Source organism: Lynx rufus, unplaced genomic scaffold, assembly GCF_022079265.1.
Source record: "Lynx rufus isolate CCGP_SWC_20201006 ecotype Redwood Valley unplaced genomic scaffold, mLynRuf1.p SCAF_3, whole genome shotgun sequence".
NCBI classification, from domain to species: Eukaryota; Metazoa; Chordata; class Mammalia; order Carnivora; family Felidae; genus Lynx; species Lynx rufus.
Genome location: NW_025814845.1, coordinates 143839212 through 143853299, shown reverse-complemented (window position 1 = coordinate 143853299; position 14088 = coordinate 143839212). Strand labels below are relative to the sequence as shown.

General features: G+C 37.9%; 1 protein-coding gene across 4 annotated transcripts in view; it reads left to right on the top strand.

Moving 5' to 3' along the window:
• NEK1 (NIMA related kinase 1) overlaps positions 1-14088 on the top strand; it is a 230289-nt gene that overhangs the window by 20928 nt on the left and 195273 nt on the right. For all 4 annotated transcript variants that reach the window (XM_047090703.1, XM_047090704.1, XM_047090701.1 and 1 more), the window contains exon 5: positions 7235-7332. In XM_047090703.1, coding sequence (XP_046946659.1) covers positions 7235-7332 — 98 coding nt within the window. The remainder of the gene's footprint in view (positions 1-7234; positions 7333-14088) is intronic.

Below are 14088 nucleotides of genomic sequence, written 5' to 3'. Positions count from 1 at the left end.
CTGCTGTCTACAAGTAGTGAGTTTTCCTTACCAATTTGGATGCCTTTTATTCCTTTATCTTGTGATTGCTGTAGCTAGGGCTTCCAGTACTATGTTGAATAAAAGTGGTGAGAGTAGACATCCTTGTCTTCTTCTTGACCTTGGGGGAAAAGCTCTATTTTTCACCACTGAGTATTATATTAGCTGTGGGTCTTTCATATATGGCCTTTATTACATTGCAGTATGTTCCCTCTAGACCTGCTTTGTTGAGGGTTTTATCATAAATTGATGATGTACTTTGTGAAATGCTTTTTCTGCACCTATTGAAATAATTGTATGGTTTTTATACTTTCCTTTGTTGATATATCACAGTACTTGATTTGCAAATGTCGAACCACTCTTGCATCCTAGGGATAAATTCCACTTGATCATGGTGAATAATTTTTCAGTGTATTGTTGGATTCAGTTTGCTAATATTTGTTGAGGACTTTTGTATCTTTGTTCATCAGAGATAGTGGCCTGTAGTTTTCTCTTTTTGTAGTGTCTTTTTTTTTTTAATTTTTTTAACGTTTATTTATTTTTGAGACAGAGCATGAACGGGGAGGGTCAGAGAGAGGGAGACACAGAATCCGAAGCAGGCTCCAGGCTCTGAGCTGTCAGCACAGAGCCCGACGCGGGGCTTGAACTCACGAACCGCGAGATCATGACCTGAGCCGAAGTCGGCCGCTTAACCGACTGAGCCACCCAGGCGCCCCATGGTGTCTTTTTTTTTTTTTTAATGTTTTATTATTTATTTTTGAGACAGAGAGAGACAGAACATGAACAGGGGAGGGGCAGAGAGAGAGGGAGTCACAGAATCTGAAACAGGCTCCAGGCTCTGAGCTGTCAGCACAGAGCCCGACGCGGGGCTCGAACCCACGGACCGTGAGATCATGACCTGAGCCGAAGTCGGACGCCCAACCGACCAAGCCACCCAGGCACCCCTCTTTTTTTTTTTTTTAAAGAGGTTTATTTTTGAGAGAGTGAGCAGGGGAGATGCGGAGAGGGGGGGGCCAGAGGATCTGAAGCAGGCTTCACCCTGATGTCAGAAAGCCCAATGCAGGGCTCGAACCCCCAAAGCATGGGGTCATGGCCTAAGCTCAACCAGTTGAGCCATGCAGGTGCCTCTGTAGTGTCTTTATCTGGTTTTGGTGTCAGGGTAATGCTGGCCTCATAGAATGAATCTGGGTTTTCCTTCCTCTTCTATTTTTGGAATAGTTTGGAAGCATAGGTATTCCCTCTTCCTTAAATGTTTGGTAGAATTCACCTGTGAAGCTGTCTGGTCCTGGACTTTTGTTTGCTGGGAGTTTTTTTTTCGTTTGTTTGTTTTTTTTTTTTTTAATTGCTGATTCAATTTCATTACTGGTAATTGGTCTGTTCAAACTTTCTGTTTCTTCCTGATTCAGTTTTGGGAGGTTATATGGTTTTAGGAATTTTTCTGTTTCTTCTGGATTGTCCATATGTTGGCATGTAATTTTTCATAATATTCTTTTACAATCCTTTGTATTTCTGTGGTGTTGGTTGTTAATTTCTCTTCTTTCATTTCTGATTTTGCCTACTTGAGCCCTCTCTTTTTTCGATGAGTCTGGCTAAAGGTTTATCAATTTTGTTGGTACTTTCAAAATACCAACATCTGGTTTCATTAGTCTGTTCTGTTTTTTTTTTTTTTTTTTAGTTTCTATTTCATTTATTTCTGCTCTAATCTTTATTATTTCTTTCATTCTACTGTATTTAGGTTTTGTTCCTTTTTTTTCTAGCTCCTTTGGGTGTAGGGTGAGGTTGCTTATTTGAGATTATTTTTGCTTTTTGATGTAGGTCTATATTGGTTTGAACTTCCCTCTTAGAGCAGTTTTTTGCTGCATCCCAAAGATATTGGACCATTGTGTACTAAATTTCATTTGTCTTTATGTATTTTTTGATTTCCTCTTTGATTTCTTGGTTAACCCATTCGTTGTTTAGTAGCTTGTTATTTAATCTCCATGTAGTTGTGTTCTTGCCGGATATTTTCTTTGTGGTTGATTTCTTGTTTCTTAGGTTTGTAGTCAGAATATATGAATCGTATGATTTTGATTTTTCTGAATTTGTTGAGACATGTTTTGTGGCCTAATATGTGATCTTTTCTGGAGTGTGTTCTATGGGCACTTGAACGTGTATTCTGCTGTTTGGATGGGATATTTTGAATATATCTATTAGATCCATCTGGTCCAGTGTGTCATTCAAAGCCACTGTTTCCATTTTTATTTTCTCTTTGGATGATATGTCCATTGATTTAAGTGCAGTGTTAAAGTCCCCTACTATTTTTATATTACTATTGATTACTTCCTTTATGTTTTATATTTTATAGCTGCTTTCTGTGTTTGGTTGCTTTCATGTTGAGTGCATAAATATTTACAATTGTTATGTTTTCTTGTTGGATTATTTCCTTTATGATTATGTAGTGTCCTTCTTTGTCTCTTGTTATACTCTTTGTTTTAAAAATCTAGTTTGTCTGATTAGAAGTATTGCTACCCCAGCTTTCTGTTCAGTTCCATTTGCATGATAAATGCTTTCCATCCTTTCACTTTCAATCTGCTTGTGCATTTAGGTCTTAAATGAGTCTCTTGTAGGCACCATATAGATGGTTCTTACTTTTTTATCCATTCCATGACTCTGTGTTTTTGATTGGAGTGTTTAGCCCATTTACATTCAGAATAATTATTGATAGGTATATAATTATTGCCATCTTGTTACTTGTTTTATTATAGTTTTTGTAGTTCTTCTGTGTTTCTTGCTTCTGTTGCTCTCTTCTCTCATGGTTTGTTGGCTTTCTTAGTAATATACTTGGATTCCTTTCTCTTTATATTTTGCTTATCTGCTACTGGTTTTTGATTTGTGGTTACTATTATGTTTGTATATAAAATCCTGTTCATATAGCAGTCTATATTAACTTGATGGTTGCTTCAGTTTGAACACATTCTTTACTCTCCCTCTCCCCCATGTTTTAGGTATATGGTGTCATATTTTACATCCTTTTATTTTGTGAAACCTTTCACTGATTTTTACACATATACTTATTTTGCTGCTTTTTCGTGTCCATTTTTCTTACTCATAGTTAAGGTCTTTTCTTTCTACTCAAAGAGTCCCCTCTAACATTTTTTGTAGAGCTGGTTTAGTGGTTAAGACTTTCTTTAATTTTTGTTTGTCTCAGAAACTCTTCACCTGTCCTTCTATTCTGATGATAGCCTTACTGCATGGAGTATTCTTGGCTGCGGGTATTTTTCTTTCAGTACTTTGAATATATTATGCCACTCCCTTTGGCCTGCAAAGTTTCTGTTGAAAAAATGAACTGATAGCCTTATGAGGTTTCTTATGTACTTAAGTATCTTCTCTTGCTGTTTTTAAAATTCTCTTCTTATCACTACTTTTTGCTGTTTTAATTACTATCTGTCTTGGTGTGGACCTTTTTTTTTTAATGTTTATTTATTTTTGAGAGAGAGGGAGAGAGCGCAAGCATCAGTAAGAGAAGGGCAGGAAGAGAGGGAAACAGAATCCAAAGCAGGCTCCAGGCTCTGAGCTGTCAGCCCAGAGCCTGATGTGGAGCTCGAACTCACAAACTACGAGATCATGACCTGAGCTGAAGTCAGATGCTTAACTGACTGAGCCACCCAGGCACCCCTTGGTGTGGACCTTCTTACATTGATTTTGTTGGGGGCTGTGTCTCCTGGATGTGGATTTCTGTTTCCTTTCCCAGATTAGGGAAGTTTGCAGCTATTTTATCTTCAAATACATTTTCTGACTCCTTTTCTCTCTCTTCTGGGATCGCTATGATGTGAATTATTAATTATCCTTGATGGTGTCACTGAGTTCCCAAGCCTATTTAAAAAAAATTTTTTTTATGTTTATTTATTTTTGAGAGAGAGTGTGAGCAGGGGGAGGGGCAGAGAGAGACAGAGTTAAGAATCTGAACTGGGCTTCAGGCTCTGAGCTGTTGGCACAGAGCCTGACCGTGGGGTTGAACCCACAAGCCATGAGATCATTACCTGAGCTGAAGTTGGATGCTTAACCAGCTGAGCCACCCAGGTGCCCTGAAGTCAATTTTTTATTATTTTTCCTCTCTCCCCTTCGGCTTGATTGCTTTCCATTCCTCTGTCCTGGTTGCTGATCCATTCCTCTGCTTCCTTTAGTCTACTATTTATAACATTGAGTACATTTTTTATTTCAGTTATAGAGTCCTTAATCTCTGATTCATTCTTTTTTTATGTTTTTTATCTCGATGTTAGGAGTCTCACTGAGGTCCACTGTTTTCTCAAGTCCAGTGAATAATATCCTTATGGTTATTATTTACTTGTTAATTTATATTTTAGAGAGCATGCACGTGCAAGTTGGGGAGAGGGGCATTGAGAGAGAGAGAATCTTAAGCACGCTGTACGCTCTGTGTGGAGCCTGATGCAGGGCTCGATCCTACAACCCTGGGATCATGACCTGATCTGAAATCAAGAGTCAGATGCTCAACCAATTGAGCCACCCAGGCGCCCCCATCCTTATGATCATTACTTTAAATTCTCTGTTAGGTATATTACTTATTTCCATGCCTCTTAGTTCTCTTGCTATGATTTTCATCCTGTTCTTTCATTTGAGACATATTCCTCTGTCTCCTCATATGTTCTAATTCTGTGTCTATTTCTTTTTTAGGAAAGTCAGCTGCATTTTTGGCTCTTGAAAGTGGTGGCTTTATGAAAAAGAGGTCTTATAGTGCCCTGTAATTCAATGTCCCCTGTTCTCCAGAACATGGCACTTCAGGGGTGTCTCCTATGTGTGATATATATGCTCTGCTATTGTGGCTGAGTGGCATTTACCTTTAATTCAGTTGTCTGCAGTGGCTCTCTTTGCCTCTCGTAGGCAGGGTTTGGACTCTGTGTTGTTGGTGGGCTGGTCTGGGGCTGTCTTGGGCTTGGGTTGAGTCAGACCAGGCAGTTACTAGCAATGCAGTAACACCAAAATGCAAGGCGCTGTCCCTTTGTTTTCTCCTGAGAAGCTTTCATTGGTGGGCAGGGCCTATAGTCAGACCAGGTGTCTGCTCCCAGCCCACTGCTGGGGTGCAGTCGGACTGGCTGTCTGCCCCTCAAGCATGAGTCACTTTGGAGGGGTGCTAGCTCCTTTTGGGGCTCCTTTCAGCCTGCCAGTCTTATGGCATCTCTTTGGATGGGCTCTCCCAGAGGCATATTGAAAGGTAAAGGTCCACAGGAGAATGTGGGTACAGGGTGTAGGGTGTTAGCAAGGTGTGCATGGGTCTGCTGTTGGAGGATAACTGGAATAATGCCTGGCTGGAGAGGATATGCCTGTGGAATGTGGGGCAGGTTGCACCATTAGCAGGCTAGGTGGAGAGTATTGGCACTATACTGGTTTCTTATAAGTATCCATGTGCCTACACTGCTGGACAGGGCAGTATTGTGGTGCCTGCCAATTCTTCTGCTCCTGGAGAAGTCTCCCAACATCCTGGCCCTGCTTGCACAACTCTGAGATTAATAAACCACTCTTCTTTATGCCCCAGACATTTTTCAAAGTGCTGCATCTGTTTTGCATCTCTGCTGGGCTATTTGTTGTGGTCTCTGTTTAAGGGTGGTGACAGTATCCTGTTGCTGTCTTGCTTTCCTAGAGCTCAGCATGCTGATTTTTAATGTTCCGGTGTTAAGCCCCACTGATTGTAAGATTGTGTGAAATTATGCCCCTATTGTTTTCAGTGCCAAATGTTATGGGGGATTCATCTTCCCCGTGAGGGTTCCCTGTGCCTGGTGTAAGGGTCTGTTTCTTCCCCCTCTCCAAACCATGGGTGTCCTCCCACCACTCCCCACATTAGTCAGTCCCACAGGTCCTTTTAGCTCTTGACCACGTCTTCACCTTCCTATGTGGCCTCTTCCCTACATTTAGCTGTGGAGAGTCTGTCCTGCCAGTCTTCCAGTCATTTTCTGTATTATTTACATTTATGTGGCTGTTACCTACTTCTATCCGTGGGAAGAGGTGAGGCCAGGATTTCTTAGAAGTCCCCATGAATTATACAGATTCTTTTTTTTTTAATTATTTTTTTTAACATTTATTTATTTTTGAGACAGAGCATGAACGGGGGAGGGTCAGAGAGAGAGGGAAACACAGAATCTGAAACAGGCTCCAGGCTCTGAGCAGTCAGTACAGAGCCCGATGTGGGGCTTGAACTCATGGACCGCGAGATTGTGACCTGAGCTGAAGTCGGACGCTTAACCGACTGAGCCACCCAGGCGCCCCTACAGATTCTTAATTAGCTCAGTCATATAGGTTTCCAATCCATGGCACGTTAAAAACAGTTTATCAAAAGGAGTTATGGTAACAACACTACCACAAGGTGCAAGATGCAAGTACTGATGGAAATAAGACTATAAGCACAGAAGAGTAAAAGAAATGAAAACTGTTCTTTGAGTTGCAGTAGTCTCACTAGTAAGTAGTAGCTTAGTAAATGTTACAAGTGATACCAGCTACTCTCTAATCTGGGCAGAATAAGCATAGTGATACTCTTACATAAGACTAAAGATGGAGGGAAGGATGAGAAGTGTTCTTCTAGTCCTGTCTAGACTAGACGTAGGTAGAATCACAGAAATTTCTTTTCCTGTGGACTGAGTCATAAAGGGGAATAAGATAATTCCCTATTTTCATGTTGACACATTATATACAATTTTTAAAAAGAGCAATAAAATCAAAGAAAGCTCCAAGAGTGTACAATCTTACTCACTGTTGCATCCTCAGAATTCATTGCAACATCTGATATTTAGTAAGTAATTGATTAAGTGGATGAAACAAAGCTGAAAAGTAATGGTCAATTAGAAACTAAGTTATAATCCATCTTTGACAAATTGGTAGAAAAACATGTTTTTATAGATGATGTTTAAGAAAATATATCTATTAAATGAAAGCAAGTATGTTTGCCTGCATTTTGTCTGTGTTCCAGAGATGTTTAGACCAATGTGGATACTGCTGTTCAGTAAGATGCTGTATTCTTAGTAGAAAATCTTTAATGATGGAGCTGCCGGTTAACCCAGGTTATTATACAATCTGTATAACTGGATTTTGCACTCCAGTTCTTTTGAAGATGGTTCTGGTTTTTAGTAGAACATAATTAATTGCTGCATTTTAGTAAACCCTTGAGTACCTTTAGCTATACTTTTGACATACATTTTAAAAAATGAAATGTAATGTTTATATTTTGTAGAAAATGGTTCTCTCTACATAGTGATGGATTACTGTGAAGGAGGCGATCTGTTTAAACGAATTAATGCTCAGAAAGGCATTTTGTTTCAAGAGGATCAGGTGAGTTAGCATGTAGGAGATTGACTCTTACTCCTGATTATTGAGAAGCAATTCGAAGTTTATTTATATGTGTATTTATTTGTAAGTACAAATGCTTAATTGTAATTATTAGGACAGTTTTGTATCGAAATTCTAATATCTCAGTCACATTTCTGTTCTAGTTTCTATTAGTTCCCTATCTGTTCTAATTAGTTTCTATTAGTTCCCCATCTCATTTCTTGTCTATAATATTATTATTATATTTGTAATATATTTATATCCTTTGCGTGTGTGTGTATAAATGCATATATTTATGTATATAACTTAATTATTCATTATGACTAATTATTTTATATTCTGTCAATTTGGCTTACTGCTGCCAGACCATATTTTCCTACAATGTGGCTTTCCTAGGTAATTCTAGCTCTGGAGGCCTTGCATTGGCAACTACGTTAAATCTAATATCTGTTTTGACCTTAGAGATCTCTAAAATATGACGCTATCCTACCTGAGCAGTCTTTTTTTTTTTTGTTTTCCTAATGTTTATTCATTTTTGAGAGACAAAGCCTAAGTGGGTAAGGAGCAGAGAGAGAGGGAGACACAGAATTGGAAGCAGGCTCCAGGTTCTGAGCTGTCAGCACAGAGCCCGACATGGGGCTCAAATTCACAAACTGTGAGATCATGACCTGAGGGGAAATCAGATGCTTAACTGACTGAGCCATCCAGGCACCCCATCTAATTTTTTTTTTTTAGTATTCTCTAATATGCACCCCTTCTCATTTAACAAATATTTATTGATCATTCCCTGTTTGGCACTATTTGTGTTAAGGACACATGTTTATACATCTCATTTTTCCTGTGTATTTATTATTTCTTTTATTTTGGTAATACTTTCTTGCCAACTCTCTATTATTAATATTCTACCTTTTTTTTAATTACAGTTCAGCTTAAGTCCCAGCCTTTCCTTTGATTTTCCACAAGCACTCTAATCTGTGATCTTTTCCTTCTCTAAATTTCTATTGCAGTTCTCATTATCACCCATTCTTAATTTTTATTATGTGCTTTTACAAAAGGGAATGGGGAGAGCCATGTGCTAGGAATGTTATATTTTTTGTCTCTTTTAAACTTTATAATCCCCCATGAATTAATGTAGTTTAATTAATAGATAAGAAATCTAACACGTTAAGTAGCTTGTCCCAAATTGTATAGTTAGTGTTTGAACTTACTAGTGTCTAACTAGTTTATTAAATATTTGTTTACAGGCTTAAATTGTAAAATTATTAAAAGGTTCAGAAATGGAAATAATTCTTTGCCCACTGTTCCATCCCTGAAGATTACTACGTTTTTAGGTGTCTTTTTCCAAATTTTCTTTTTCATACTTGCACATGTACATATATACATCAAGACACAGATATTCAGACATGGAATATTATACATTGCATACTCTATCTTGCTTTTGTCACTTAACAATTACCTTGAGTACCCAACTTATAAACTTATAAATAGAACAAACTGCTGGTTGCCAGCAGTGGCAGGAGTGGCAAGGGGAGGGATGTTTGGCAAGATGGGTAAAAAGCAGTGGGTGATAGGGGCTTCCAGTTGTAGAATGAATAAGTTACTGCAATAAAAGGCACAGCATGAGGAATAGAGTCAGTGATATTGTAATAGCAATGTATAGAGATAGATGATAGCTACGTTTGTAAACATACAAACTTATCAAATCACTGTGTTGTACACCTGAAGCTAATGCAACAGCGTGTATCAACTATACTCAAATTAAAAAAAATATTTAGAAAGCAAGGGAAATGTTATTTATAATACAAGGGAAAAAATACAGGCTGTGTTAAAAAATTATCTTGATTATTGTCACATGTTTGTCCATGTTGATCAATTATATTTGTTTTAATAGCTACATTATATCCCATTCCAGCAAAGCCTATGCTTTTTTGTTTCTTTAGGCAGCTATTTCAGTATCTGTAATGAATGTCTCTCTGTATTTTTTCAAAGTGGATATCATGGTCTTATATTTTTAATTTTTTAATTTTAATTTTTTAAAATTTATTTATTGTTTAATTTACGTCAACATTAGTTAGCATATAGTGCAACAATGATTTCAGGAGTAGATTCCTTAAGCCCCTTATCCATTTAGCCCATCTCTCCCTCCCACAAGCCCTCCAGCAACCCTCTGTTCTGTATATTTAAGAGTCTCTTATGTTTTGTCCCCCTCCATGTTTCTGTATTATTTTTACTTCCCTTCCCTTATGTTCATCTGTTTAGTATCTTAAATTCCTCATATGACTGAAGTCATTTATTTGTCTTTCTTTGCCTTCACTTAGCCCCTAGTTCCATCCTAGTACCCTCTAGTTCCATCCACGTAGTTGCAAGTGGCAAGATTCCATTCTTTTTGATTGCTGTGTAATACTCCATTGTGTGTGTGTGTGTGTACACCACATAATCTTTATCCATTCATCTGTCGATGGACATTTGGGCTCTTTCCATACTTTGGCTATTGTTGATAGCGATGCTATAAACATTGGGATGCATGTGCCCCTTTGAAACAGCACACCTGTATCCCTTGGGTTAATACCTAGTAGTGTAGTTTCTGAGTCGTAGGGTGGTTCTATGTTTAGTTTTTTGAGGAGCCTCCATACTGTTTTCCAGAGTGACTGCACCAGTTTGCATTCTCACCAGCAGTGCAAAAGAGATCCTCTTTCTCTGCATCCTCACCAACATCTGTTGTTGCCTGAGTTGTTAATGTTAGCCATTCTGACAGGTGTAAGGTGGGATCTCATTGTGGTTTTGATAAGTATTTCCCTGATGATGAATGATGCTGAGCATTTTTTCATGCATCTGTTGGCCATCTAGATGTCTTCTTTAGAGAAGTGTCTATTCATATCCTTTGCCCATATCTACACTGAATTATTTGTTTTTTGGGTGTTGACTTTGATAAGTTCTTTTACATTTTGGGTACCAACCCATTATCTCATATGTCATTTGCAGATATCTTCTCCCATTCTGTTGGTTGCCTTTTAGTTTTGCTGACTGTTTCCTTCACTATGCAGAAGCTTTTTATTTTGATGAGGTCCCAATGGTTCATTTTTGCTTCTGTTTCCCTTGCCTCTGGATATGTGTTGAGTAAGATGTTGCTGCGGCCAAGATCAAAGAAGTTTTTGCCTGCTTTCTCGTCGAGAATTTTGATGGCTTCCTATCTTACATTTAGGTCTTTCATCCATTTTGAGTGTCTTTTTGTGTATGGTGTGAGGAAGTGGTCCAGGTTCATTCTTCTGCATGTTGCTGTCCAGTTTTCCCAGCACGATTTGCTGAAGAGACTGTCCTTATTCCATTGGATATTCTTTCCTGCTTTGTCAAAGATTAGTTGGCCATATGTTTGTGGGTCCATTTCTGGGTTCTCTATTCTGTTCCATTGATCTGAGTGTCTGTTCTTGTGCCAGTACCATACTGTCTTGATGATTACAGTTTTGTAATATGTCTTGAAGTCTGGGATTGTGATGCCTCCTGCTTTGGTTTTCTTTTTCAAGATTGCTTTGGCTATTCAGGGTCTTTTCCGGTTCCATACAAATTTAGGATTGTTTGTTCTGGCTCTGTGAAAAATGCTAGTGTTACTTTGATAGGGATTGCATTGAATTCATAGATTGCTTTGGTTAGTGTCGACATTTTAACAATATTCTTCCAATCTAGGAGCATGGAATGTTTTTCCATTTTTGTGTGTGTGTGTCTTTTTCAGTTTCTTTCATTAGCTTTCTGTAGTTTTCAGTGTATAGATTTTTCACCTCTTTGGTTATGTTTATTCCTAGGTATTTTATGGTTTTTGGTGCAATTGTAAATGGGATTGATTTCTTGATTTCTCTTTCTGTTTTTTCATTATTGGTGTATAAGAATGCAACTAATTTCTTTGAATTGATTTTATATCCTGCGACTTTGCTGAATTCATGGATCAGTTCTAACAGATTTTTGGTAGAATATTTGGGGTTTTCCATATAGAGTATCATTTCATCTGCAAAGAGTGAAAGTTTGACTTCCTCCTGGCCGATTTGGATGCCTTTAATTCCTTTGTGTTGTCTGATTGCTGAGGCTAAGGCTTCCAATACCATGTTGAATAACAGTGGTGAGAGTGGACATCCCTGTCATGTTCCTGACCTTGGGGGGTAAGCTCTCAGTTTTTCCCCATTGAGGATGATATTAGCAGTGGGTCTTTCATATATGGCTTTTATGATCTTGAGGTATGCTCCTTCTATCCCTACTTTCTTGAGGGTTTTTATCAAGAAAGGATGCTGTATTTTGTCAAATGCTTTCTCTGCACGTTGTCTTGTATTTTTAAATGCGTACCTGTTGTGTGATACCTCATTTAGTTCTGTTTTTCCCCTAGTACTGTTTCTGATCCATTTGTTTTGCTATCTGTGCATTTGTTGCTTCTACCTGCTATGTAATGCTCCATGGTATTCGCTCAACTCTACACGTATTTTTACTGCATCATGCACCCTTAATTAATGTAGTCGGAATAATTTCACATTAGAATTATTTCTTCAACAAGGTTGTAATTTACTGTAAAACAGAGATCACAGTTTTCACTAATGTCCTCTCAGGGTACTTAGGAAAGCTGTGTCTATAAATTGGCACAACTAATCATTTGTTTGATAATACCATGTAGATGGGAACTTATGGTTTGTTGGCAGTAACTTGAAAATATGATCAGGTGGGATCTTGGGTTGTATTTTATTTAAGTACTATTAAATAAGGTAATGTCCTGTTTCTTACTTTACTTATCTCCTGTTTCCACAGTTAAGTGTACTAAATAGGGCACAGAACTTGGAGTAAGAAAACTTGGGTTTCAGTCATTGTTCTACTTACCAGCTTGGTAATTGTTATGTTAACAAATGACTTAACTGTTTTGAGTTTATTTCCTCATTCATTAATAGGGATGTTCATTCCACATAGCCAACTTCACTGTTGTGGTGAAGTCAAATAGTAATGTATGTTAATGTATAGAGTGCTATTTTTTTTTATTAGAATTGTACCTAATACATTCCATTGCTTGTGCTCATTTTTATTCATTTGTCTTTACTGAACTTTAAAATGCTTGCTATTATGTTTTGTAACATTCTATAAAATACATTGATAGTCTGTGGATTTGGTTCTGGACTTGGATAAATGTTCTTAGTACATAATGATGTATGTGTGTGTACTACATATTATGCATCTTGTCATCCTAGAAATTATTATGGAGGTCTACTCTGTATTTTTGTCCATCTCTGAAATTATTACATAATAAACAAGAATTTTGCAAGTCTTTTTTTTTTTAATTAATAGCATTTTTCTACCCTTCAGAATGATGTTTTGTTAGCACAAATAAGAACATTATATATTTTAGCCTGTTTGAAATGGGAATTAGTTAAACGGAAACATCTTACTCCTACTACATCCTGCCACACCCTGGGCCTTGAAGCATAAAAACATAGGGGCCAGAGTCCATGTTTTGTTTTAGACTGCAGGGTGGCTTGAGTCTGAGATGGTTTTGTTCATTTCTAGATTGGAAGTAGGAAGAGAAAGGCCTGTCTAACAAAATGATTTAGACTGGAAGTCTGATTAATTAATTATAGTAACCAATACTAGAATAAAATTTTCTATAGGGATATTTAATAAGGGCTTGATGAATATTTTCCTTAAGTGTAAATCTGGATAACAAAGTCATTGGCAAATGTCTAGAACTTTCCCATTTTCTGAAATATTTGTTTAATAATAATTTCCTATACAAATTTAACCCAGGAAAGGCTGAGCTTCTTTTTGATTTGGCAAGTCTTACCATGCTGCTCTTACAACAATGTTGAGCTAATTAATATATTGATAGTGTATTTACTAATAGTAGTGTATGCACCTGAAAAATAATATATGGTTACCTATTTAATCAAAGGACAAAATATTTTAAAGTAAATATAGATGGGGAGGATTCTGGGAAGATGGTGGAGTAGGAAGCAGGAGGAATCTCTCTCCCCACCTACACAACAATTACAGTGGCAGAATCTATCCTGTGAAACTATTTTGGATCTCTGGAGTCTATTGTAGGCATGCAACCTCTAGGTGAAAGCTTAAATAATAAATTTTGTTTATTTTCAGTTAATTTTAGGTCTTAGCTAGGTAACAGTGGCTGCCACCCATTTCGCACCTCTCAGCACTCAGGCATTCAGCCCTGCATACTTTCCAGAAGCAGTGTGAATACACCTTGTGGGAACCAGGGTGAGCAAAAGGTCCATGTCCTCCAAATGTCAGGGATCTGTGCTCTGATTATTTATTATTATTATCATTATTATTTTATTTTAATGAGAGAGAGAGAGACTGCACAAGCGGGGAAAGAGGCGGAGGGAGACAGAGAAAGAATCTTAAGCAGGTTCCATACTCAGTGCATAGCCTGACGTGGGGTTCAGTCCCATGACCCTGGATCATGAACAGAGCCTAAATCAAAAGTTGGACACTCAGCTGACTGAGCTACCCAGGCACCCCTGTTCTCTGATTGTTATTTGCAATTTCTGATCTTGGAGGTGCAGACAAGGAGGTGGACAGCCATTGTTGTACCTCCCCCCTGATTGAAAGCCCCACTCTTTCATGCTGAGGTGACTTCCATAGTATTTAAAGGGCTGGTGTCCCCACCCCCTTTTTCCCATCTTCATTTCTCTTTTTTCCCCTTTAAGGAAACATGGAAGTACTTAATTCTTTTCAATGGCTGTGTATCTAGTACAGTGATATCACAATATATTTAAATGT